This window comes from Malassezia sympodialis, genomic scaffold (assembly GCF_000349305.1).
Source record: "Malassezia sympodialis ATCC 42132 genomic scaffold, msy_sf_3, whole genome shotgun sequence".
Taxonomy (NCBI): Eukaryota; Fungi; Basidiomycota; class Malasseziomycetes; order Malasseziales; family Malasseziaceae; genus Malassezia; species Malassezia sympodialis.
This window is the reverse complement of record NW_017387801.1, coordinates 225,344-252,321: the sequence shown is the minus strand read 5'-3', so window position 1 is coordinate 252,321 and position 26,978 is coordinate 225,344. Positions and strand designations below refer to the sequence as shown.

The 26,978-nt window shown below is 48.0% G+C and overlaps 7 protein-coding genes across 7 annotated transcripts; 5 read left to right on the top strand and 2 right to left on the bottom strand.

Moving 5' to 3' along the window:
- Positions 1-184: 184 nt before the first annotated feature.
- Positions 185-2,860, top strand: MSY001_0699 (uncharacterized protein; the record flags this gene model as incomplete). The annotated part of the gene is made up of 1 exon (XM_018885776.1): positions 185-2,860. One exon carries the CDS (start codon positions 185-187, stop codon positions 2,858-2,860), a length of 2,676 nt encoding a protein of 891 aa, XP_018739315.1.
- Positions 2,861-10,343: 7,483 nt separating this feature from the next.
- MSY001_0698 (uncharacterized protein) lies at positions 10,344-11,549 on the bottom strand (the record flags this gene model as incomplete). The annotated part of the gene is made up of 3 exons (XM_018885775.1): positions 10,344-10,535; positions 10,571-10,972; positions 10,998-11,549. The coding sequence occupies 3 exons, from the start codon at positions 11,547-11,549 to the stop codon at positions 10,344-10,346; spliced, it is 1,146 nt and encodes a 381-aa protein (XP_018739314.1).
- Positions 11,550-13,017: 1,468 nt separating this feature from the next.
- On the bottom strand, positions 13,018-14,526 carry PGA1 (Hypothetical protein, predicted to be GPI anchored; the record flags this gene model as incomplete). Its single annotated transcript, XM_018885774.1, has 1 exon — positions 13,018-14,526. The coding sequence occupies one exon, from the start codon at positions 14,524-14,526 to the stop codon at positions 13,018-13,020; it is 1,509 nt and encodes a 502-aa protein (XP_018739313.1).
- A 282-nt stretch (positions 14,527-14,808) lies between these two features.
- Positions 14,809-17,499, top strand: MSY001_0696 (uncharacterized protein; the record flags this gene model as incomplete). The annotated part of the gene is made up of 1 exon (XM_018885773.1): positions 14,809-17,499. The coding sequence occupies one exon, from the start codon at positions 14,809-14,811 to the stop codon at positions 17,497-17,499; it is 2,691 nt and encodes an 896-aa protein (XP_018739312.1).
- Positions 17,500-19,480: 1,981 nt separating this feature from the next.
- On the top strand, positions 19,481-20,980 carry MSY001_0695 (uncharacterized protein; the record flags this gene model as incomplete). The annotated part of the gene is made up of 3 exons (XM_018885771.1): positions 19,481-19,828; positions 20,258-20,793; positions 20,863-20,980. 3 exons carry the CDS (start codon positions 19,481-19,483, stop codon positions 20,978-20,980), a joined length of 1,002 nt encoding a protein of 333 aa, XP_018739311.1.
- Positions 20,981-21,072: 92 nt separating this feature from the next.
- Positions 21,073-24,138, top strand: MSY001_0694 (uncharacterized protein; the record flags this gene model as incomplete). Its single annotated transcript, XM_018885770.1, has 1 exon — positions 21,073-24,138. The coding sequence occupies one exon, from the start codon at positions 21,073-21,075 to the stop codon at positions 24,136-24,138; it is 3,066 nt and encodes a 1,021-aa protein (XP_018739310.1).
- Positions 24,139-24,910: 772 nt separating this feature from the next.
- On the top strand, positions 24,911-25,603 carry MSY001_0693 (uncharacterized protein; the record flags this gene model as incomplete). The annotated part of the gene is made up of 2 exons (XM_018885769.1): positions 24,911-24,913; positions 25,031-25,603. 2 exons carry the CDS (start codon positions 24,911-24,913, stop codon positions 25,601-25,603), a joined length of 576 nt encoding a protein of 191 aa, XP_018739309.1.
- Positions 25,604-26,978: the final 1,375 nt, after the last annotated feature.

The window sequence follows — 26,978 nt, the reverse complement described above, 5'->3', positions numbered from 1 at the left end:
GCTCTCGGCCGCTCTTGCTACCACCACCGTGACGCGTCTCCCCAGGCGCGTTTACCATCGGCCGACTACCCTCCACTTGACGCGCTCGCGTCCTACATACCATCACTGCAGGTCCTAGTGCTGCCGGCAGAAGACCTGTTTCATCACTAACGGCTCCTTTCTCTCTCTGTCTGAGTCTATGTCGATGGAGCGTAGTGCCATCGACTCCATACCTTCCCACACGCTGCCCGTGCCCCCCCCTCAAGCCTTTGGCATGAACGAACACGCTGGCCAGCATTACCATGCCGTGGATGCGCTCTCTTCCAACGTTTTACCCACTGCACGAGATCGTATGACAGCGCCAGAGCCACAGACCAAGCCGCCTTCGACCAAACGACGTAAAATTAACACGTGTTTTCCTTGCAAGCAGCGTAAGGTTAAGTGCGACCGACAGCAGCCCTATTGTGGACAGTGCCAGAAGCACCGTATTCCGGCGGAGCGCTGCATCTGGTCCTCGGATATGGCACTCTCCGCTGACATGCACAATGCAGCGGCCACCGCCATGGCGTACTCCAAACCGGACGCGTCCCACGCATCCATGGGCCTGAGCGCAAGTGACTGGGCCGGCGCACAGGGCACAGAACTCGCACTGGACAACGACACACGCGCAGTGATTGAGCGTATCAGCCACCTTGAGCAGCGCTTAGCCACGGGTAGTGCGTCCCAGCCCTCATCCCACGAGCTGCCGTCCTCTTCGACGAGCCAGACGCAGATCGACCCCATCCTCCTTGCCGGCACCGGTCTTTCGCTGGGTGATGTGAATACCGATCGCCCAAGTGCAGCCACCATCCCCCAAGACGCAGCTGTGGCGGCCGAGTTGGCATTTTGGCGCGCCAAGATGGAGCAGCACCAGCGCCCCTCTCAGTCCAGCGAAAATGCACAGATGGCACAGATGCAGGCAGAGCAAAATATTGCCGCAGATGCTCTTGCCATGTTTGCTCGGCACAGCCAGCAAAACACATTGGCTGGCAATGAGCAGACTCTTGGTCGATCTGCCGCCGTCGGCACGAGCTCGGAAGCCATGCCGCGTCACAGTATCGTCAATGCTCTTCTTGACAATGCGGCCTTTGGAATGAACAATGCTGTAGTCCGCATTCGTGCGGCTCTGGATATCCTTCCTGATACCCAACAATCTGATTATCTCTTGAAGATCCTACAGACCGTCGACTTGCATGTGTCCTATGGAATTAGTTGGCGTTTGGTCAAGGCTCAACTCGCCACACAGCGCGCCCAGATTGCTAATTGGAACCGCATGCACTCGCCTGTACCAGACAGCTTGGATGCATCCTTTTTGGCCCTGCTCCTTGTCCTGCTGGGACTCGCGGCGCAGTACACTGACTCGCGCTTTTTCGTCGAGCAAGGGTTCTGCTCCACTACCGATCAAGTCGACCCTTATGTGGATTCATGGGTGGACACTGCACAATCACTACTGGCAGCGGATGACTGTGTTCACAAGACCAACTGGAACCATATCGCTGCACTTTTGTTTAGCGTGGATTACCATGCGTCTCGCGGGCGTCTGCTGGAGCCGCTAGTAACTATGGCCACCTTGGTGCGTCTAGCTGAGCAGCAAGGCTACCACCAACTTGGATCCGCTATGGAAGACGAGCAGCAGTGGCAGCAGGCTCCGGACAGCAAGCTGGTCTGCGTGTCAGCCGTGACCGCCACTAGTCGCCCTGGCGCTTGGGTTCGCCCAACTACGACCTCTACCAGCCTGCCTGATCGCTCACACTTGGTTCGAGAAGCTGCTCGTCGACTGTGGTATCGGATTATGGTGAAGGACATGGTGCTGGGAACTGTCGTTCGCCGTGTATCACAGATCGACCCCTCTAGGGCGAACACGATGGCGCCCTTGAATGTCGACGAAGAGGATTTACCCGATGGCGAATCCCACATCCTACCCACTCTCAAGGAAGATGGCCGCCCCACTATCAACAACTTAACACCGTACTTGTATCAGATTGCGAATTTGGGTCGCGAATGGTCTACTATGGTCCAATCCGGTACACTCTCCTACACACTTGTGCTCGAGCTAGACACCAAGTTCCGTAACCTCTTGTCGACCTTGCCCATCTATCTGAGGCCCGATCCCACTCTCGAGCAGCTGCCGGAAGTTCGCCATGAGCAGGCACAACGCCCTTACCTTGCTATGCACCGTCTTTCCGTCTTTGAGGCTGTCAACCATCGTCTTCTTATGCTGCACCGTGACTTTATGTGCCTTGGCCACCGTGACAAAAAGTATGCATACTCTACACGCGTCGCTGTCGATGCCGCGCGCACCATGATTTCATGTCGCCAGCAAATTGACAATGTTCATCCCTCTGTTCAACGTCATGCCTCATTCCGTCACCATCTATTCCAGGCTGCTATTGTGTTGTCGCTCCATCTGCTCGAACTCGCCAACACCGCGCAAGGATCGTCTCAGGTGGCTCACCAGCTTCGAGGCGATATTGGTCTGATTATGGACTATCTTTCCGGTTCTGCAGAGATCCGTCAGTCACTGCCTCAGTGTCAGAAAGTGGCCTTAAAGCTGATTGAGTTGCTATTGACCGCTGCCAACTCGCGCCAAGAAAAGTTGGATGCTGCTAATGCTTCATCCAAGTCAGTGACAAATCCCTCGTCTACGTTGCCCATCGGCATGGACAACGAAAATACGAGCAATCTGTTTCATTTGGGTACTGGAACGACTGCGGCAACAGATCCCGTGGCGGACGCGGCCTCTGTCTTTTCTGCTCAGATGCTTGATCCAGGCTTCGCATCCAACCCATCACTGTCTGAGTTCTTTACGTCTTTGGACGAACTCATGATCCCCATTTACTAGTCTGAACTTTGTGTAGCAGATCATGTACGTCGTTCCAATTATTAGCGTGTACGACCTTTGACCTTTTTTCATCCTTGTCCAATGTTAGCCACTGCACAATAGGACAGATAGTTTCGTGCCAGTTTGTTGCGTGTAATTTCTTCAGCAGACTTGAATTGGTTCCCATCAAGATACCCACGTCTGCCCACAATAGACACGGCCAGTCCGTCAAAGAATCCCCCACATAAACATGCACACTTTCTGGATTCTTCGCAGCTACGTTTTGACAGAAAGCCAGCTTGTCAAAACCACTTAAAATGAGTCCCGCATCACTAGGTCCAACTATACGGCCCGTGCAGATGCCAGTTTCAGCGTCCTCTTCCAATTCATTCGAATAGATGTCGGTAAATCCTGAATCATATAAACCAAACAGATGCACTGTGTTACTTGCTCGTCTTAATCCCTCTGCAATGAACTTCTTGGACCAATTCACGCTCACAATATACGCCTTCATGGTACCAGATTGTATTTCTTCGGCAATCCGCTTCGCCATTCTTGTCCATCCATCGCGGTATTGTACTGAACTTAGCCTTCCACATCTCTGTTTATGAGTTGTACCATAAAATAACCCTCCTTTTATGATCTTTGAGATCGTCTCGCTTTCTGACATTTTCACATCTTTCACAAACCTCAACAAGTCCTCTTTGGTTCTAATCTCTCCAAAATTTTGGGCAAATTGTTGATGATCACTCAAATATTCATTTTGATAGTATTCGAAATTAGGTCCAATTGTCACTTCCTCAGCCGTTGGAGCCAAAAGTGAAAGAGTATCTTTGGTAGTGATAGTTTCGTCCCAGTCAACATACACTACGATGTGGGGCATGTTCAACCTTTTCCCGAACTTAGATGCAACTACTACAGGCTCAGCCAGCGTTCAGTCCAATAGTTTAATGGTTATGACGTATCCTTCACAACGGCTTCCGTTCGGATAAGATCCCGGTTCAATTCCGGGTTGGACTACGTTTTGGCACTTTTTAGTCTGATATTTTTGGGAGGAATTGATTATATATCAAATTTTTACATAGGAATCGTAACAGTCCAATAGTTTAATGGTTATGACGTATCCTTCACAACGGCTTCCGTTCGGATAAGATCCCGGTTCAATTCCGGGTTGGACTATGTTTTTGCTATTTTCGTACTCCGCAGACCTGTTGTTATAATCCTTCTAAGTAACATTTTCACGAATTCAATATATATATATGATAACTACTCAACAAACAGAACGCTATTTACAAAGATGTCAAGTGAAAAGAAGTAATTCTCACTGCTGCTTCAGAGACAACAAGTAAGGATGATTGGATGGAGTGTCAGGATGGAAACGGATCTTTCCTTCTTTAAAGAGGACAGAAGCTGGTCGCTTAATTTGTTGCTGTTGATGTGATTTTTCTTGGATTTCCATTTTCCACATTCCTCCCACACTGGTGCCAATGAAGGCAGGGACCATAGCCATAATTTCTCGAGGATGAATGTCCTGCTCTCTCATAAGTTTGGCATTGCTCTTTAAAACAAGATTACTGGCTCGCAAACGTCCCCCTCGAATACGTGAGAAGGCACCAATCTGCTTCGCAATCTGACCAATTGCAGGCTCATTCCAATTCGACAACGAGTCACTGGCTTCAGTCCGGCTTGGCGAAAATAGTGGCAAGGCATTGGGATCAGGCGCAAGCCTTAACTTGATCAGCAGCCTCTCAACAGGCTCGGTAGGTACTAGTCGTGCTAGTGCGCCAAGAGGCCAGGAGACCAACCCGGCTACAATGGAAATTCCCCAATCACGACCGCCAATGCGCTTCACACTAAAGGTAGCGCCACCGACATAAATAATCAATATTTGGCATCCAATCTCAACGAGCATGATAAGAATAAACCATATATTCTTGTGAATATTATGGAAGATATTCAAGTGGCGATCCAAACGACGGGTATTGACTTGATTGAATAGTTGGCACCACACAAATACATTGAAAATAAGGGTGTCTAGGTCGAGATTATCCATGTTGGCAATCGCACGAACTTTATTATGCATATTGAGAATGTCCTTACCACGATAGTACAACACAAAGATCAATATAATTTGATAGGCAGACTGAATGAAAATCTGCTTCCACATCTCGGTTGTAATCAAAGGCATCGAAGCACGATCAGGCTTGCGCTCCAGTGATTTCGGGTCTGCTGGGTCTGTGGCCAAAGCCAAGGCGGCCAACGTATCCATAATCAGATTGAGCCACAGTAACTGTACAGGAGTCAAAACGGAGGATTCACCATTATTTGAGATGGAGGTAACGAATGTTACCACCACAGCAACAATATTCACAGTGATTTGAAATTGCAAGAACTTGCGCACCGCATCGTTGACACAGCGCCCCCACATAATGGCACTCACAATGCTAGAGAAGTTGTCATCCAATAGAATGATATCGCTTGCTTCTTTAGCCACCTCAGATCCTGCGATACCCATTGAGAAACCAACGTTGGCGGACTTGAGAGCGGGACCATCATTTGTACCGTCACCTGTCACAGCCACTGTTTCCCCCATACTCTTTAACATATCTGTCAGGGTTTTCTTGTCTTCGGGGCTTGATCGCGCGAGAATGTGCAGGTGGGGGGCCAGCTCTGCCAAATCTGCCTCTGACAGCTGCCGAAAATCAGGTCCTTCAATTGAAACACCACCTGCCGAATATATACCACATTGCTTACCAATGGAACTTGCTGTTAAGATGTTATCACCGGTGCACATTTTTACACGGACACCGGCACGACCACATGCGCGTACGGCTTCAGTCACGCCATAACGTAGGGGATCTTCAATCGCCGCGACTCCTAACATAGTAAGATCAGAGTCAAGGTCTTCAAACGCAACCTCACCAGAGTCTTGCAATGCTATACCTTGAGGAGGCCAGCAAGGGAAATCTCGATAACAAAGTCCAATGGTTCGAAGAGACTGGGATGCATAGTGGGTTATGATTTTCTCCATCTCTGTGCGAGTAACATCATCTAATGTCTTGCACTGAATTCCTCCCAACTCTTTGCTCTGTGCGCTTAGAACCACTGAAGTGGATTTGCTTAAGAGCAACTCACTAGCCCCTTTCACATAAAACCTGTAACCTTTGTCCAACTTGGTTACGACACCCATTGCCTTTCGCGAGGAACTGAATGGCAACACTTGGATAATTTCCGAGGCATTGCGAATCTGATCGTATTCACCCCAGTCGAGGCGCTGAACCAAGTTTAAGAGGGCTGTTTCGGTTTTAGATCCAATAAAACCTGATTCGCTTTTTGCTGCATTCAGCAACGATGACGACTTGTTGGGACGAGAAATGATTCGTGCCCACCAAGGTCGCTTTATCGTGGAAGAAATCACATGATCTTCTTTGTCAGTGTCACTTGGAATGAATGCTGTAGAATTGATACAAATAAGTTTTGTAATGACGTCACGAAGGTCGGGCGAAAGATGCTCTGTAAGCGACCCCAAATCGACTGTTTCTTCATTTATTTGTGTATTCTCAATTTCAAGCTTGATGGAATCAAGGTACAGCAAATCAGAGCCCACACAACCAGCCACCACATTCATTTTATTCTGAGTCAGTGTACCAGTCTTATCTGTGCAAATACATGTAGCATTGGCCATAGTTTCACATGAACCCAAGATCCGCACCAACAGATTCTGATTAGACATTCGCCGTGTTGCAAAAGCGAGAGCTAAGGTTACAGCAAGCGGCAATCCCTCAGGAACGGCGACAACAATAACAATAACCGAAATGATCAATATGTTGATGAAAGATTCGCCATACTTCTTGCTATCCGGGTGAGGATCTCGCCCATACCTGACGAAGAACCGAATCATTAATGCGACGAACATCAAAAACCCGGCTGCAGTGCCTAACTTTGCGATTAGTTCAGCTAGCCTGTTGAGCTTTCCTTGAAGGGGAGTATTTGCTGGCTCTTCACGAAGAGACATCATGAGTTTACCATTCATACTCAGAGGGCCAACGGCAGTAACAACAAACTCGCCTACGCCCTCTAGGACTTTCGAGCCTGAAAGCACAAATACACTCTTGTGCTTAACTGAACCACTCTCCATCTCGCGTATATATTCATCATATGTCACCTTCTGAATCATATCTGATTCACCTGTCGCACTGGACTCATCGCATTTGACATTGTGAGATCTCAGCATGACGCCATCAAAAGCGACGATCTCACCAGGCTCTAAAGTGACAATATCTCCCACAACGACATCGTGCACGTCCACCAAGCACTGCTTACCTCCACGCAAGACCGTGATGTTGCGAGCTTCCTTTTTGGCATCTAAAGTTCGAAATTGACGCTCCTTTTGCCAATCATTTAGCGAGCCCACCAAGTCAACGATTAACACAGCCACAAGGACAGCCACACCCTCCACCCAGTCTACGGGGGGTGCGGGGCATTCATCCATACCTGGTTTCGGATTCAAGCACGGTGTGTATTCCGGTGGGGGGGAAAAGTCAGTGTATAGACCCAATGCGAAAGACACAATAGCAGCAATGATAAGCAACACTAGGATCTTATCCTGTAGTGCTAGCCACATGAGCATAAGGAGGCCTTTCGACTTGCGCGGAGGTAGACGATTGGCACCATAAACTCGGACTCTGTCTTCAATTGAGCCAGTATATTGTTTTGAAGAACCATTCTGTTTTGGATCAGCAGATAGACCCTTCTCAGCACTTGTATCGAGTCCAGCCATCAAACCTTCAATTCCGCCCATCTGTTGAAGTTTCTCAAAATTCTCAGGATCGATGAGAGAGCAAAGATCCCCTGCTTTCAAATGGAATGGCGAAGGATCGCGCCACATACGTTCCTTAAGTTCCTGTTTCATGCCCTCCAGTTCACGGGCATCGCTATTACCACCTCTCAAAGTCGTCCATATGCGCCTGAAAAATCCCATGTTTGATCCGGAATTCTTATTTTCTTCTTCTCGGACATCCAAAACCGTTGTAGGACTGGAAGGCTTTTCACTGGCTTGCAAAGCGATACCATGGATATCATTGTTGATATCTGAGTACCCCTCAGGAGTTTTCTCTCCAAAGAAGAAATTACTGGCATCAGCCTTCGGAGAGATATGTGATTCATGCTCCTGGTTTGCGACGTGATTTGATGACAAAGTTGTCAACTCCACGGTCGGACGCGTGGCATCCTCTAAACTCACGGCAAACACAGGCGGAGGCAAATGAACCCCTTCAAGTGTTTCATCTCTGCCATGTTCTGACAAAGATTGAGCTGGAGCTGTCATCAGCCCGTCTTTCACCCTGGGAGCGTCTGCCTTAGCCTTACGATAAGGTATGAATCCAGAGGTATCTGAACGCCTCACAAGTCCGCGGGCATTGACACAACATGCACGTGACAACACTTGGAGTGCACGAGTGTCGTCAATTTTCCCGAAATGTGGAGGGCATGCATACACCTAGATCGTAAATGCGTTTACACGCCTGAATCGTTGCGGAGATTTCCGACTTGGCCGAAATCAGTGGTCGACGACATCTAACTAACACTATTCACAATGACAGCTACAATGAAAGGTATGGCAATACGGAAGTATGGCAAAAATTCTCCTCTAGAGGAGATGGAGTTTCCCATCCCGACAGTGTTCGATGAGGATGTCCTTATAGAGATTCATGCTGCTAGTGTGAACCCAATTGACTTCAAAAATCGAAATGGGGTTGTGAAGCTTTTGTACACTTGCCCAATGCCATTTATTATGGGAAATGACTGTGCAGGTATTGTTACCAAGATTGGCGCCAAGGTTACAGAATTTAAGGTTGGCGACCGTGTGTATTCTCGAGCTCCGAGGGGACGATCCGGTACGTTTGCTGAGTACATAGCTATCAACCAAAGCTATGTCTCAAGAATGCCTCAAGGCCTAAGCTTTGTTGAGGCTAGTAGTATCCCGCTAGTTGGCTTGACTGCCTACCAAGCGCTTCATGATACGTTGCAGCTGAAGGAAGGGCAAAAAGTACTTATCCATGCAGGTGCAGGTGGTCTTGGAACCTTTGCAATCCAACTTGCCAAGAGCATGGGCCTCTATGTTGCTACAACTGCCAGTGAAAAAGGATATGAACTCGTTAAGGCCTTGGGTGCTGACGAGATTATCAACTACAAGATGGAGGCATTTGAGCAGCAACTTCAAGACTACGACGCTGTTCTAGACACCCTAGGCGGTGATAATTTGATCAAGTCTTTTAAGGTTGTTAAGAAGGGAGGAAAAGTGTTAAGTGTGTCCGGTGTCCCTGACCGCCGTATCGCGGTCAAGTTTGGCCTGGGCCTTGTGCCGACGGTTTTATTGACCCTGGCTTCTTCGTACATCACTGCCACTTCTTATTATTATGGTGTGGACTATGAGTTTCTGTTCATGGAAGCCAATGGTCAGGAACTTCATTGCATTACAGACTTGATTGAACAAGGCAAGATCAAGCCTGTGATTGATCGTACTTTTGCCTTGTCTGAGGGACAGCAGGCGTTGGACTATGTCGAATCTGGGCACGCCAAGGGTAAAGTAGTCATTCAAGTTCGCGAGTAGAGAGGTCTAGATGCCATAGATTTACAAACCAAAGCTTCGGAGTATACCTATCGTGAGACACACATTACATACCCAACCATCCACGGCCGCCCCACGTCGCCCAAATTTTCAGACTTGTAAGCGTATGCTGCGAAATATCATATACACCAGGAGTCTGAGAAATGCGCTGGAATAAGCCCACGGCCTCCTGTGCAGACACAGAGGGAAGCGTCGCCAATGCCAATTCTCACGTAAGTTTCTTTGCGTACCAGCAGCGCCGTATGCAAATGCAAGTCGCATGCGAGTCGTATACCAAAGAGGCTATGCGTAAGAAAAGCATACATACACCTTTCTCTGTGATCATATCAGTCGCGAAGCAAGCTTCTTCTGCAATTTTCACAGCGCGCATCATCAGTGGACCAGGATTCGGTACAGAAATCGGAACCGTTAGCAAAACCGAAGTATTGATTGGTGTGAAACAAGACTCTTTGGAAATTAGTGACAAAGGCTGAAGGGTTAAGAGCATCGGCACTTACGAGAAGAAGGTGCGATTTCACTGCATCACTCTTCATCAAGCGGTCACACAACCATTGCACAGCTTGCTCATCATTTGATAGCCCTGTGACATGTCTGAACTTTTCGTTAAGCTCTTCTGTAACGTGATTGTCCCACGTTTGGAAAAGCCGGCGAGGCGCAGATGTGCTTGCGGAATCAGGACCCGGAAACATAACCGACAATGCGCGATCCACGTTCGAAGGTTTCCATTGGGACGCCGTAGGAATTGCAGATCGGATAGATACCAAGGTGAACCCTTTCGAGGGTACGTGCGCAAGTGCTGCTCGCAGCAGGCTCTCAACAGCCGGACGTCCAGCCATCCTTGTACTCATTTAAGTGCAAGGTTGTCAATGTGGAGATCTATGCCATACGGGAGGGACTCGGCTCTATCCAAATATGCACTTGGCCGTCATCCCCCGCGCTTGCGAGCAGGTGAGGTGACTGCCCCTCCTTCTTGCTCGGTTCCCAAGCGATGCAATTTACTTCTGACAAGCCATGAGCATTTTCGACCTGTGCGGCTACCTCGACCTGAGGTGCATCAGACGATGGATCCTGGTGATGTGACTGATATTAGTTTGTCGACGCACGAGATAGAAGACGATAATATTCCCATCAGCTCCTGCACATGCTAGCTTTCCAAGAGACTGATTTGGGACAGAAGTATCGCCCAGGGCCCAGCTCAAACTGTAGATGGCGCGTGTAAAGTAGCCTTCCAAATTGCATACCTCCAGCCACCTGTCCCCGGCGCGCCCAGGAATTTTGCCCTCGGGTCGGATGCCTTTTTCGTTGCACTCGTTCTCCGAGTACCTTCTCCAAATTCTGATGGTCTTGTCATCCGAGGCAGAGGCAAGGTATTTGCCACAAGGCGAGAAAGCAAGGGACCAAACAGTGGAACTATGCCCTTTCAATGTAGCATAGCAGAACCAGTCCTCGGTCGGATCATCTAAATATAATTTGATGGTATCATCATAAGACGCAGAGGCGAGAAGCTAACATAAGTAGGAGTATGCTTACCTCTTCTTTGGGGTGCCATGCAATCGTTTTGACATCCTGTGTATGCTCCATGAGTACGCCCAAGCACTCGAAGTCTGAATCTGGCTGCACCTCCCAAACCCATACACTCTTATCGCGGCTGCAGCTAGCCAAGAGATTGCCATTATAGCTAAATTCAATGCATTTGCATTCACTGTCGTGGCCCTCCAGCGTTCCAGAGCAGTCCCACTCGGGGTCGCCATTGTCGCCGTCCCTCACACCTTCGGGAATTCGTTCCCATATCCCGACCGTGCTGTCAAAGGAAGCTGTAGCGAATATTTCACCAGAAGGTGACCAGGAGATATAGCGAACAGTGCGCTTATGACCAGTGGGAATGACCTCGCGCAAATTGAAAACGGTTTCCACGTCACCTGTCACACCCGACGGTAGGCTCGCGAACGAGTATAGCCGAACATCACGGTCAGTAGAGCAAGAAGCTAATATAGGCTGCTTAGGGTTCCACGCGATGTGCCATACCGCCTCTGCATGTCCTGGCAGCGTAGTCAACCGCTGAAGCGCTCGTGGACTCGCCATGATGAGATAAAGGACCTCCACAAAGAGCTACGCGACTCAAATGCTATGGAACAGGTACATTATTGGTCGTATCATGTGCGTTGTCACCCCACCAATGCGCCACGTCCTCTCTGACGTCGTTCAAATCATCCTCGTTTATTTCGCTAACACGCTCCCATTGTTGCTCGAACTCCAATGATATAGCATTGTTTGTATCCGCATACTCGGATGGAGCATTGAAGGAGAAGAGGTAAGACATGGGGGGGAGTTTCCAACAATTTTCGCGTATCCGCTTATGCTGGAGTCAGAGGAACACACATACACGCTCCCGATCTTCTTCAATACGCCGTAAAATATCTGTGTGGGATACCCGTGGCAAATCCGGCATAGTATGACCACTGGCACGGATACTGACCTGTGAGCCAACAAGTGCTTACGATTGGACACGGTCCTCGATTATTGTAATTAGTTGTGACAGAAATTCTGGGTCAAATATATGCTTGCTCTTCCAAGACATCAATATCTGGCATCAGAATCTAAAAGATTACGCACCTGTCGAGTGCTTCCCGCATTGATCACAGCATCCCAACTATTCGCTGGCACGACCATATCCACCAAAGCCTTCAAATCTCTCACAGCTAATGCACGATATACTGCCACATCTGAATTATTTTGGAAATCATCTGCAAGAAATGCATCTAGCATAAATAGCATGTTAATTCGCGCACTCGGTGCTTCCTGCATGTGAGTAGCAGAAACACACTTTGGCACACTCTGTCATAACACAATCCCAAATATCATCGGGGCATTTTGTAGCATAGCGCAAGGCGAACCCCACCACTTTCCGAATCGATTGTTGACTCGCATTAAGCCGTTTTAATAGGTCCAAAAACTCCATTCGGACCTGAAACGGGTCCATGGTCTCATAGGGGGTGGCAGAATGGAGGCACCCCAATTCGTGCGTGTGTGGGATTTATGGGTCAATCGCGTTGGTCATACACATGCCTACATGCCGCAGCCTCAATCTTTGGAGGAGGCGAATCAACGATACGAGGAGCTCAGAAAACAGTTAAAGGAAGGTTTGGATAAGAAGCGACAGCTGGACCATGACCTTACGGACCTAGAGTCACAGATCTATCTTTATGAAGGGTCTTACCTCAACAGTACTGCACTTAGTGGCGGCAATGTGATTCGTGGCTTCGACACGTATTTGAAAGCCAATGTGGGCACAACACCAGGAATCCGAACCCCTAGTCACCAAAATTCTTCAACTGATGACCGAATGTTTAGCTCTAGTAGTGCGACGTATCAAAGAAGTCTTGTACTCAAGACAAATGAGCCAGCCAACGAGGCGATCAAAACAGAAGAGGGCACTACTAAGCCAACTGAGTCACTTCCTCCATCGTCAGGCTATAAATTAAAGCGCAAGAACGATGAACCAACAAAACGTCTTTAAAAATATTCTGCAAATATGTACAGGCCTTCTATTTCACAAGCTTGAGTGGGCAATGTAGACCATAACAGCTGTAAAAGCAAGTGCCATCAGTGAAGGCCGGGAAATACTCGACGCAACAGCACTCGAGCGGTGGTTATTTTCATTCGAAGAACCCTGATCCGGAGCATCGCTAGGAAGAAAAGTACCACCATCACCAGAGTGTTCCATCACAATGCGACCCTTGGCATTCTGACCCTGACCATTAAACTCTTGCAAGAATAGGAACTGCTGGCCCAGCGGCGAGGTAATAATACCAAAGGCATCATGCGAAACATACTTGATACGACCAAAGAATACCGTGTCAGGAAGCTTTCCTGGTGTTGGATTTCCAGGTATACTAGGTAGAGCCTTGTTTACCCAGTTGTTCATGCGGTTCAAATGCCCACCACCTTGCGTCATACCTTCACAAGAACTGTCTGTAATGGCGTCGTCATCAACACCCACCATATAGAACTGAGCACGATTCAAGTACCGATTCCGAATCGTAGTCACATCATTCTGATCAAGATGGCGCTGGAAGTATGCGGGCATTGTCCCCTTTAGCCCATATTTGTAATCATTAAAGTCCGTACAGTTGCTTGGAATGTTTTCCGGGCGATCATCTGTAACATACATGAAAGACGCCGGTGAAGACATGACGTAGTACAGCTTCTTATCCAACGAAGTATCTGTTCGCAAAGCCACGTAGCGGTTTACGGTCTGTGCACCCATACTGAATCCAGAGACGACAATCTTATTCACGTTGGGGAAGCGTTTCGTGTCGCTAAAGTAATTCAAATACGTGTCCAGGATGTCTAGCGAGGAAACTTTCGGTCCATCCTGTTGGGCTTCTTTGGAGCTCACACCCTGAATGCGACGCTTGTTCTTATTACTGCTCGACTTAGACTTCTTAGGACCAGCCGTATACGCTGGATTCGCAAGCTTTCCCTGCTTGTCGTAAACAGGATAAATTGCATCCTTAATATCACCCCATCCATTATTGTCCCAGACAAGTGACTTCGTGTTGCTTACATTCCTAGAATCAACTGGGTAGGCTCCCACATCGACAAGGGCAAAAAACATAGGTGCCACAGCAAGCACTTCGTCAGGCGAAAAGCCACCTGAACTTGCTGCATCACTTCGGGAGAGATTAAGGTACATCCACTGATTCCAAGCATCACGATATTGTCCATGGATTTGAATGACCACGCGTTTAATCTTCTGAGGGTCATAGTTTTCATCAATGTAAGTAGTAATTGCCGACCCTTGATCATCAACAGTGAAGGTCGTGTTGTCGATCTTGGCACCTTGCAAGGGGGGTAATACACGCCATCCTTGGGACTTGAATGACTCTTTTCCACCGGGAAAAATGCCAGGATCGTTTGGTTGGTTGGAAGTGTTGGAATTCGCGTTAACTCGGCGCTCCAAATTATGTACAGTGGGTTCAAATGGAGCAGAGAGAACTACCAGCGGCAATGCCAGCAAGATTGCCGCCACCAACGTCGCGGTTCGCAAGCCGAACATGGTAGACGTAAAGCAGGAGGATCAGCAAAATACTGCTTTATACCGGGCCTGTGCGATTGACACAGCCTCGCCCACGTGGCTTTTCGTCCATTGAGCGCGGCGTATCGACCAGATATCCCTTGGAAGTCTGCGTGAAATTAGCTAATCATGCAGCAGGCGCAGATGCCTTTATGGATATCAAAATGACATAATGTTGACGCGATTTTTTTTTTTGGATCGGCGCCAATTCCATTTGCTGCAGGCAGCGATTGTAGGGAAATGGTTGACGAAGGTGTGGGCAAGATGCCTACTACGGAATTATTGAAACATGGCAATACACTCTTCGTTACAAGTATTCCATTTAGCGTCACAAACACTGATCTGGAAACCTTTTTTAGTGATATTGGCCCCCTTCGCCGTGCTTTTGTTGTTACCGACAAAGAAACCCATACATCAAAAGGTGTCGGTTATGTGACCTATACAGATTCGAATGATGCTGAAAAAGCGCTAGAGAAATTACAAGGCACAAGTATTGATGGGAGTCAGAGGAAGATCCAACTTCAATGGGCCGATCGGAAAAATGCTTCCAGCAAGACCGGAAATGACTCTGTCACCAACGATGGACAGACTCGCAAACGTCCACGCTCGTCCACACTTCCTGACCGAGACCCGGATGCTGTTCGAACCATTGTCATCTCTGGATTAGCAAGTTGCTCTCCCAAGGCAGATGAAAAGACGCTCTACAAGCGCGTGCGCAAGCTAGGCGATGTTGAACAGGTGCTTTTCGCTGACAAGAGTGAGTCTCCATGTGATGTGGCTTATGTTCGTTTCCGAACACCAAATCATGCGATGATGGCTATTCCTAAACTTCATGCACATCAATTTAAAGGTGCTCAACTGAGTGTAGAACTCAAGAAAAAGATCGATGCTGCCATGCGCCGTGATTTACACATGAGAGAGGACACACGCAAGAGGCAAAAAATCGTACAAGAAAAGATCGAGAAACTTTCAGGGAGTACCTGGTCTTCCAAAGCAGGTAAATTGAGTCGAGAAAGCAGACTTATTGTCCGCAACTTGCCGTTTGACATGACTGTGGATGACCTTCGAGCCGTCTTTTTACCATATGGCGCCCTGTACGATGTCTCCATCCCTTTACAAGAGCCGAAGAATGAAGATCAATTCCCGAAGAGTCGTGGATTTGCTTTCGTTTGGTTTGTATCTAAATCGGATGCGACCAATGCTATGACGGCCATCAATGGCGTATCATTGCGACACGGTGCAGCTGAGCAAAGTGCTTTGAGGAGGGCCAAAGGAAAAAAAGGACGAGAATTGGCCAAGGAGGCTTTTGAAAGGGTGCAAGAACATGCACAGCCAGCTCGTCCTGTCGCTGTTGATTGGTCTGTGTCACAGAAAGACTGGCTAGCGCAAGAGCAAGAACAGAGTTCCGACAATGACGTCGATGAAAACGATCTAGATGTTTATTCTAATGATCGAACTGTTTCTGCCTCTAGTGAACAGGACGGCGAAACGGAAGAATCTAACCAGGAATCAGATGATGATGCTGATGATGATGATGATGATAATATCAGTGTTGATACTCCTGCCGAACCACCTAAATTGGCTACTCCCGAAGCTGGCACCACTCTCTTCATTCGCAATTTACCCTATCAAGCAACAGAAGCGGAACTTAAAGAACTATTCCGCTCTTTTGGACCGCTTCGTTATGCACGCATCACAATGGACTTATCCACAAACAGAAGCCGCGGTACGGGCTTTGTTTGCTTCTGGAATCGCGACTCAGCAGATGCAGTTCTCCGTGAAGCGGCTATTGTTGCTAACGAAACCGCAGCAACAGAGCTAGAATCTAGCTTACCAAAGACCAACCCTTTCACTGTGCCATCTGTTATCACAGCTGACCCTTCGGCACCACTTGTGTCAAAATTTTCTCTTCATGGTCGTGTTTTGAATGTCGTTCGAGCAGTGACTCGCGATACTGCGTCACACCTGGAAGATTCCGCTCGACGGGCAAGGGAAAAGGGGGACAGGCGCAACACGTGGCTCTTGCGTGAAGGCGTACCTTTTCCGACTTCCCCTCTGGTTCACAATTTGTCTGAAATTGAGATCGAAAAACGAATGAAATCGTTTTCCATCCGTCGTGCCCAGTTAAGTGCCAATCCATCGCTACATGTGTCAAAGACGCGACTTGCCGTGCATCAACTTCCTTTGTTTGTTTCGGATAAGGTTCTTAAGCGTCTTGCGCTACATGCGGTGCGTGCTTTCCAAGAAGAAGTCAAAAGTGGTAATCGGAGCGACCTTAGCGTCGACGAGAAAGAAGACACTTCCAACAGCTCAAGTGCTAAGCAAAATGCAACTGGCAAGAAGCGCCCTCCACCTTCGATTGTGGTTCAGTCCAAAGTTGTTCGACAAAATGAGCGAATCGATCCGTTGACTGGCCGAGGTCGCTCGCGCGGATACGGATTCTTAGAGATGCGCTCGTTCCAACATGCACTGAAAGTACTAAGATGGGCAAATGGAAACAAGAAGGTCTCCGAGCTACTTATTCAATGGTGGCGCGAAGATCTCAAGTCTGAGAAAGATAAGCTAGATGCTGAGGGATCGTCTGAAGCTAAACTTCGGTCTAAGCGAATTTCTTCGGCGTTGGATACTCTCGAGTCTAGTTCCAAATCAGAGGCTCGAGGCGTTTTGCGTATTGAATTTTCGATTGAAAATATTACGACTGTGAGAAAGCGTGTTCTTCGCCAAGAGCAAGCGCGTGATAAGGCGTCGAAGCGTCGTAAAGTTCGTATGATTAACTTACACCAGATATCCGAAGAATACCGTGACGACGCAGCTTCGTCTAAACTAGCCGAACAGAAACAACAAGCAGTCCGAGCTAATACATCAAAGACAGTCTCAAAGGAGAAGCCAAAGTTCTCTATGGGCTCTCTTATCGGGAAAAAGCGTGCTATTCGCAAGCGCAAACAAGCAAACTAAGCTTAAAAACGTTCACTACCAAACTTGCATAACCCCGTAGAATGATTACTTAAACACTGTTGGGCTGTTTGGGCTTTGTGTCAGGTGGCCCGTGTGTCAAGAAATAATTTAAGGGGGTCCTTTCAGCATTTGCCACAGCTTGTGTTGTGTTGCCATGTCTTACGACAAAAGTAATCCTGAAGATGTATCTGCCATTTTATCACAGATGGGAAGGAAGCGTCATGCTTTTCTAGAGCAGACTACTATTGATCCATCCACCCCTGACCGAGACCATATTTTAAAAAACAATATGTACGTGAATGTCCTCTAACGTCACAGTGGATACCAAGTCACAGTTTTTGAAGAGAAGAAAATGCAAGCGGAAAAAGTTCAAGAAATTTTAGAAGAAAATGGATTCATCCCCCAGGAGTTAATTGCTTCTGAAGTCGCTTGGTTTTACGAACATCTTGGAATCGATGATATTTACTTCAAGCGTGAATCAGCTGAGACAGTTGCCAGTCATATCTTATCCTTATATGGAGCGAAGATATCGGAATACACAAACAATACGGGTCATCTCAACATTGACCTTCAGAAAAAGTCAGATACTTCCGCTGTCTTTATTCATTCAAGTCAGCCTGGGGTTAGGCGTCTTGGCGGTCCACAATGGGAACAAATCATGGATAGGCAATATCTTAACAAATCTAACACACAGTGTGCCTTCCGTTTGGAAACCTATCGCTCTACGGGCTCAGCTTCCGCGAATACTCCAGAGCATCTTCGTTGCTATTTCTTGCAAAAATGTGAATTTGTTCAACCCATTCCGGACCCCTCTTCAAACGCAGCCCATGATATTCGGGCTGTCTCTGACCAAGACTTTCTATCAAAAGCAAGCGCACATACTTTAAATGTTTACCAGCGTATTATGGAGGAAGCTCTTCGACGTGATGGTCCAGTAATCGATTTATTCGAAGTAGAAGGAGTCAAAGAACGCCGCGTTGTTATTGGCTACCGTATGGGCTCAACGTCTAACTTTTTCAGTGCTATTTCGGATCTTTACCATTATTATGACCTCTACTCTTCGCGTAAATATGTTGAACATTTTAGCAATGGGATCACCATTGTGTCTATTTACCTCAACCCTTTGAATACATCTCGAGCCCCTCCAATTGAATTGAGTATTCATCAAATTCTGAAAGAGATTTCACTTATTTTTGTTCTCCCAGACAATCCGTTCTTTTCTGGCGAAGAGACCGAACAATGTCATGCTGTACAGGAAGCAACATATGCATATGTTGGTTGGCTTTTTGCGCAACATTTCTGTAATCGCTTGGGATCTACTTATGAAGCATTACGTCAAATCATCGATGAAACTAATTCCCACCAAGCTGCCGTACTGAATGATATTAAACTGCGTTTGCGAGAGGAAACTTTCACTCGTCAATCTATCTTTGAAGTTATTAAAAGTTTTCCACACATTGTCCGTTTACTTTATGTGCACTTTGCTCATATTCATTATCCCTATCTTACAGGCTCTCGAGGCATCAATCCCACCTTAAGTCATCAAAGGCTCACTCGCGAAACATTGCTGTCCGATGAACAAATGCATGACTTTATTATTCAAAGTGCCAACAATTCTCACGAACGTCAAGTTCTTCTAGCGCTTCTCACTTTCAATAAAGCTGTACTCAAGACGAACTTTTATACGCCAACTAAAGTGGCACTGAGCTTCCGTTTAGATCCTTCATTTTTGCCGACAAGTGAATATCCTCATAAACCTTACGGTATATTCTTCGTCGTGGGGTCTGAATTCCGTGGATTCCATGTTCGATTCCGCGACGTAGCTCGTGGTGGTATCCGAATTATTAGGAGCCGCAACCGCGAAAATTATTCTATCAACCAACGGACTCTTTTTGATGAAAATTACGGCCTTGCTAGGACCCAGCATTTGAAAAACAAAGATATTCCAGAAGGAGGTGCTAAGGGCACTATTCTACCTAATATGGATGTTGACCCGCGCAAGTGTTTCGAAAAATACGTCGATGCCATTATTGATTTGCTTATTAAGGGTACGACACCCGGTGTCAAAGAGCCAATTGTGGATTTGGTTGGAAAGGAAGAGATCCTCTTCTTAGGTCCTGACGAGGGTACAGCTGATTTCATGGATTGGGGTGCTGAGCATGCTCGTGAACGTGGCGCACCATGGTGGAAGTCTTTTACCACAGGTAAAACTGCAGCTACATTAGGCGGTGTTCCACACGACGTTTTTGGAATGACATCTTTATCGGTGCGTCAGTATATCTTCGGAATCTTGCGCAAGAACAATCTGAAGGAGGAAGATATCACGAAGGTGCAGACTGGTGGACCGGATGGGGATCTTGGTTCAAATGAAATATTACTATCTAAAGACAAAACTATAGCCATCATTGATGGCTCTGGTGTCATACACGATCCAAATGGACTGAATCGCGAGGAGCTTATTCGTTTAGCCAAGCTGCGAAAGACGATTTCCTATTTTGACTTATCGAAATTGTCCCAAGATGGTTACCGTGTATTGGTGGAAGATCGAAATGTCAAGCTTCCCTCTGGTGAAGTAGTATCTGATGGTGTCACATTCCGCAACCAAGCTCACTTATTATACAAAGCAGATCTGTTTGTCCCATGCGGCGGACGCCCTGATTCTATCAATATTTCGAATGTTTGCAAGATGATTACCGGCGAGAATAAGTGTCACTACAAATTTATTGTTGAAGGTGCCAATCTATTTATTACTCGACAGGCCCGGTTAGCACTAGAAGAACATGGCGTCATTTTGTATCCGGATGCTAGTGCAAATAAAGGCGGTGTGACGTCCAGCAGCCTGGAAGTTTTGGTGGGGCTTGGCCTCACGGATCAAGAATACATATCTAACATGATGTTTGTGGATGGGAAGCCTACCCCTTTCTATATGAATTATGTTCATGACATTCAGGACATTATTGGGCGTAATGCCGAGGGAGAATTTGAGGCGATATGGAGGGAACACATGGAGACGTCGAAACCTCGTTCGATAATATCCACTGACCTCTCAACAACCTTGAACTCGATTTCCGAAGATATTGAAAACACGAATCTTTACGATCAGGAACGTTTACGAAATACAGTGCTAGGCCACGTTTTCCCGCCTACGCTGGTCCGTCAGGTTGGGATGGATGAGCTAATCCAGCGTGTGCCTTCTAGCTATCTAAAGAGCGCTTTTGCTGCTCAGGTGGCAGCCAGCTTTGTTTACGCCAAAGGTCCCCGTGCAAGCCATGTTGACTTTTACAACCATATTTCGTCTATGTTAGAGCACTCGTAGAATATGTCCTCACTCAGTCTCGTAATGCGGATCGGCCTTTGGGATAGATGGCCCGCGCGCGACCAGTACTTGATTGGGTACATGCAAGTGTTTGCCGTAACTCCGACCGGTGCTTACTTCCTCGACTCCACATGGGCCAGCTTTTCGCCACAGAAGGCTAGTTGATTCAGCTTCCTAAGCTACGACTGTAACCGTAGCAAAATCGTTGCCTTCTTTGTCCGGCTCGGGAAAGTTGGGCATTTCCACCACTATTCACCATGCTGCGTCAATTTCACAAGGCGCCTATGCGCGCTGTAACGACATCACGCGTGTCCACAGTCTTTGCTAGGTCTGCTGGATGCCGCATGATGACTAGCTCGGTTCGTGTAATGGCTGGTCCTATTCCCAAGCCATCTTCTCCTTCCCCTAGCGATTCTTTCGCTACGACTAACAACTCCTATTATGCTGAAGAGATGTATCGTCGCTGGAAAGAAGACCCGAAGTCTGTTCACAGTAGCTGGGACGTTTATTTCTCTGGCATGGATTCTGGTATGCCGAGTCAACAGGCTTTCACTCCTGCCCCAAGCCAGCTCAGCATGCCAGGTACTGGGACTGTCACTGAACCAGGGTCCCATCCTGCCAATGATTATCTGAAGCTTCAGCTCCTCGTGCGTGCCTTTCAAGTACAGGGCCACAAGATTGCCAAGATTGATCCTCTGAGGATTATCGACAGTGAGCGTGCTGAAAAGATGCCCAAGGAGCTCGATCCCAGCTACTATGGATGGAGCGATTCTGATCTCGATAAAGAAATGCAGCTAGGCACAGGATTGCTCCCGAACTTTGCCGCCGCTGGTACTACTAAGCTGACCATTCGCGAGGTAATCGATGCATGCCGCCGAATTTACTGTGGGTCAATTGGTTATCAATACGTGCATGTGCCTGATCGCAACCAATGTGACTGGCTTCGTGAGCATCTTGAAGTGCCCAAGCCGTTTGAGTACACGAAGGACGAGAAATGGCGTATTTTCGATCGCCTCGTTTGGTCCGACTCCTTTGAGCGCTTTATTGCCTCCAAATATCCCAATGAAAAGCGCTTTGGCCTTGAGGGTGGTGAATCTATGATTCCAGGTGTAAAGACTATCATTGACCGCGCGGTGGAGACAGGCGTTCGTAACATTACCATGGGTATGCCTCACCGTGGACGTCTTAACGTGCTTGGTAATGTCATTCGTCGCCCTCTGGAAAGCATTCTCCACCAATTTGCTGACAAGTCAAACGAAGAGGGGGGTGGTGATGTGAAATATCACCTAGGTGCCAACTATGTTCGCCCTACTCCCTCAGGTGAAAAGGTGGCTTTGTCGCTCGTGGCTAACCCGTCTCATCTGGAAGCCGAAGACCCTGTTGTTCTCGGTAAGACCCGTGCCCTGCAAGACTTTGAGGGCGACAAGGAGCACAACAAGTCTATGGCTCTGCTGATGCACGGCGACGCTGCATTTGCTGGGCAGGGTGTTGTCTATGAGACGATGGGTATGTACAATCTGCCCAAGTTTGCTACTGGCGGTACTATTCACATCATTGTCAACAACCAAATCGGTTTTACGACTGACCCTCGTTTCGCGCGTTCGACTCCTTATCCATCTGACATTGCCAAGGGTATTGATGCTCCTATTTTCCATGTCAATGGTGATGATGTTGAAGCTGTGAATTATGTGTGTGGTCTTGCTGTGGACTGGCGCACCAAGTTCAAGAAGGATGTCGTGATTGATCTGGTCTGTTACCGTCGTCATGGCCACAACGAGATTGACCAGCCTTCGTTCACACAGCCTCGCATGTACGAAGCCATTGGTAAACAACTCCCGACGTTGAAGCAATACATCAACCGCCTTGTTGAAGAAGGCACATTCACCGAGAAGCAGCTGAACGACCACTGCGAATGGGTTTGGGGCATGCTTCAGGAGGCTTTCGAGAAGAGTAAGACGTATGAACCTGAGGAGCGTCAATGGCTTTCGAGTGCATGGGAAGGCTTCCCTTCACCCCGCGAGCTCAAGGAGCACATTCTCGAACAACGCGAGACCGGTGTTGACGTCGAGCGCCTGCGCTACATCGGCAAGGCGTCTGCTTCGTTCCCTGAAGACTTTACTGTTCACCGTAACTTGGTGCGTATTCTCAGGAACCGCGAGAAGACTCTGGAGACTGGCGAGGGTATTGACATGTCCACTGCCGAAGCTCTGGCTTTTGGATCGCTCGTTATGGAGAATAATATGGTCCGTGTTTCTGGTCAAGACGTTGAGCGTGGTACTTTCTCACAACGTCATGCTGTTCTGCACGACCAGAAGAGTGAGAACACCTATGTTCCTCTGCAGCATCTTTCTGATGACCAAGCGCCGTTCACCATATGCAACAGTTCGCTCTCGGAGTTTGGTGCATTGGGCTTTGAGCTTGGTTTCTCTCTTGTGGATCCCAAAAACCTTACTATCTGGGAGGCTCAGTTTGGTGACTTCGCCAACAACGCGCAGTGCATTATTGATCAATTCATCGCTTCGGGTGAACACAAATGGCTGCAGCGCACGGGTCTGGTTGTGAATCTGCCTCATGGTTACGACGGACAGGGCCCTGAGCACTCGAGTGCCCGTCCTGAACGTTTCCTTCTTTTGATGGATGACCACCCGTACCGATTCCCTAACAGTGAGCAGGTGGCCCGTCAGCATCAAGATGCCAACATGGCTGTTGTTTACTGCACCACGCCGGCCAATCTGTTCCATGTTTTGCGTCGCCAAGTGCATCGCGATTTCCGCAAACCGCTGATCAACCTCTTCAGCAAGTCGCTTCTGCGCCACCCCGAGGCTCGCTCGAAGCTCGAGGAAATGGGTCCGGGAACGTCATTCCAGCGCGTGATTCCCGAGCCTCATGAGACTGAGGGCAAAGATGCTCTCGTTTCTCCTGAGCAGATTAAGCGTCATATCCTTACTGTGGGTCAGTCGTATTATGCCTTGCTCAACCATCGTCGTGAGAATGAGATCAAAGATGTCGCTATTACTCGAATTGAACAGATTGCTCCTCTTGACTATGAGACTATTGTTGCGGCGCTTGACAAGTATCCTAACGCTGATTTGATGTTTGCCCAAGAAGAACCCGTGAACAATGGTGCTTGGCTGTATCTTGAGCCTCGTCTGCGTACTTTGTGCACCAAGACGCAGCACCACAAGGGTCGCGAATTCATGGTTTCTGCTCGCCCGCCGTCTAGCTCTGTTGCTACTGGTAACAAGGGTGCTCATCTGGCCGAGCTTCGTGCATATGTCAACGGTGCATTTGATATGAACCGCAGCGTTCACGACGAAGCGTAATGGTTTCTATAGAAATCGTGTTTTTCCTTTAAAGAAAGGATGCCAAGAAACTGCGAATACCGTAGTACTTCATTAAGAAGAATTTCTAGACTGGATTTACAAAGTTGGTACGACAGTACGAGAACGTAAAAGATCATTTGGTACTTCTGGTATATCATGTAGCAGAGGGTGATGTTGATGACGAATCCGAGCTATCCTTGTCGTTGTTGCCATCCGATGTAGTAACAGCTGCAGGAATAATAATCACACAAAGAAGAGCAACAATGGCGATGATAATCACAATGCGCATCTTTACATCCTTCCACCACATGCGTTTCCGCACTTGGTTAGCACCACGACGGAAACCTTGTGCTGACACAGCAAGATTGTCTGTCTTATTCTGGAGACTATCCAAATTTTCACCACGCTCATTCACTTTGTTGATATTTTCACGCATAACACCGACTGTCTCATCAATTTGAGCTTGAATTTGTGCCGTTCGTGAATTTCCCTGGCTTGTAGTAGCCTTTGCTCCATTCTCAGTGGGGATGTAAGGGTCGTAAGTTCCGCTATTCGACATGTTAGGTGGAGAGGGGTGGAACGTGCGGGTGGCGCGTTTCCGACACGTTTTGTCATCATCTTAGCACAGGCCCATTATACCACGTGGTGCCACATGGTGATAAAACTGCATAGCACACGTGACAGTTTCCCATTCACTATGCAGCATCTTCGGAGTGCTAGGCGTGTAGTCGCCAGAGGTTTCATCGTTTGACGACTTCAAGTCAGGTTCAACATGGTAAGTACGACGTCAGTGTGCGCATGCTCTGTATGCCGTACAGCTATGGGCTGCTTCTACGACTACATAATTGCGGCGCACAGCTTTTTATTATGAGACAGAACTAACGCTCGACAGGCTCGCTACGCGTTTGACGATACCAAGTTGCCGGAGAAGACTGCAAAGTCGCGTGGTGCCTACCTCCGCGTTCACTTTAAGAACACGCGTGAGACCGCAGCTGCTATTAGCGGCATGAAGCTTCAGAAGGCTTATGCTTACCTTGACAATGTTGTTGAGCACAAGCAGGCTATTCCTTTCCGTCGCTTCAACGGTGGTGTGGGCCGCACTCCTCAGGTAAACGGTCTGAAGACTACTCAGGGTCGCTGGCCCGTCAAGTCAGTCAAGTTCCTGCTTGGTCTTCTTAAGAATGCTGAGGCCAACGCCGAGGCTAGCGGTCTGGATGCCGAGGCCCTTGTTATCCGCAACATTGTCGTTCAACAGGCCCCTACGACTTACCGCCGCACTTACCGGGCGCACGGTCGTATTAACCCCTACCGCAGCTCGCCTTGCCACATTGAGATCCATCTCTCAGAGCCTCTTGAGCAGGTTCCCAAGACCGTTACTGCAGTTCCTCAGCGTCTTAACAAGCGCCAGCTTGCCAAGAAGCGTGTGGCTGCTGCTCGTGCCATTGCTCCTGCGCAGTCCGCTTAAGTGTGTTGACCTCTCACTTGAGTTCGTATACTTTCCGGAACTATCGGCTTCCAAGCATGATAGGACCAGTCACTTTTTCTGATCTCGATCTGGTCTCGGTTGATACCGTAGTACAGTAGCGCTCTGCGCGGTGGGACTCAGGCTTGCCCTTCGCCAAAAATGAAACTCTTCCCATATTATATTTCTACTGGTCTTATGTGCGTGCTGAGCATACCCGGCAGGTTTATCTCCACAGCCGAAATGTGGATTCCCGCATCACTACTATCACCGCTATGAGCGAATGCAGGCAACCGCCTCCGTTGCTCACCGGTACCTTGGGACTGTATCAAACTTGCCCTATTTCCCTTCCTTATTTCGAGACAAATCCTCATCACCCAAATAAGCTCATATTCGTACCAGGCTTAACGGATACAATCGGTGTGGTGCCATACTTGCCTCAGCTGGCGGCCAACCTTGATAGTATCTCCTACTCACTTGTTCAGCCAGTCAAATCTTCTGATCTGGGAGGTTTTGGAACTTCATCGCTCGAAGGGGATGCACAAGAACTTGCGCAGCTAATTGAACATATTAAAACACGCTCTTCCGACCCTTGCGTTGGCAAGCTCGTAATTATGGGACATTCGACGGGCTGCCAGGATGTGTTGACCTTTCTTTCACAGGATCGCCTTCTATCCAAAGAAACTGGTGATGAATGCATCCATGTTGATGGCGGCATTTGTCAGGCTCCTGTCTCTGACCACGATTATTTTGAAGCTCATGTTACGCCTCATAGCGCTCAGCAGCTTCAAGAATGCCGGGACAAGCTTTTTAAAAATCAGCCATCTGCATTGCTTGACCGTTCCAAATCCATACACAAACCGGAATCCTTGCATGGTCGTGGCACAGGTAACTCTGAAGCTGTTCTGAACCCTGCCTTTACAGCGTACCGTTTTGCAAGCTTGAATGACAGTAACGGTGATGACGACTTCTTTAGCAACAACTTCAGTGATGATCAGATCCGCCGAGGTATTATGCCAGCATTGTCCCGAGCACCGCTACTGTTTCTCATGGGCGAGCAAGAGTATGTATAACTAACACTAACATATTAGCGAATATGTACCTGCATCCGTTGACAAATTACAACTACTGAAACGCTGGTCTGAGGCGCTTTCAGGTCAGCATTTCTACACAGAATATATTCTTGGTGCCAACCACAAAGTTGACAATGCTGAGGCACAGAAACAAGTTTGCCAATCTGTTTTAAAATTCTTACAAACATTACTATAACATACATATCTACATATTCAGCCAGCGAGATTGACAGAGATTTTCAATATCCCATCGAGTATATGGATCCACGTCCAGAAGATGCTCCAATACTTCACGAGCCTGTTCA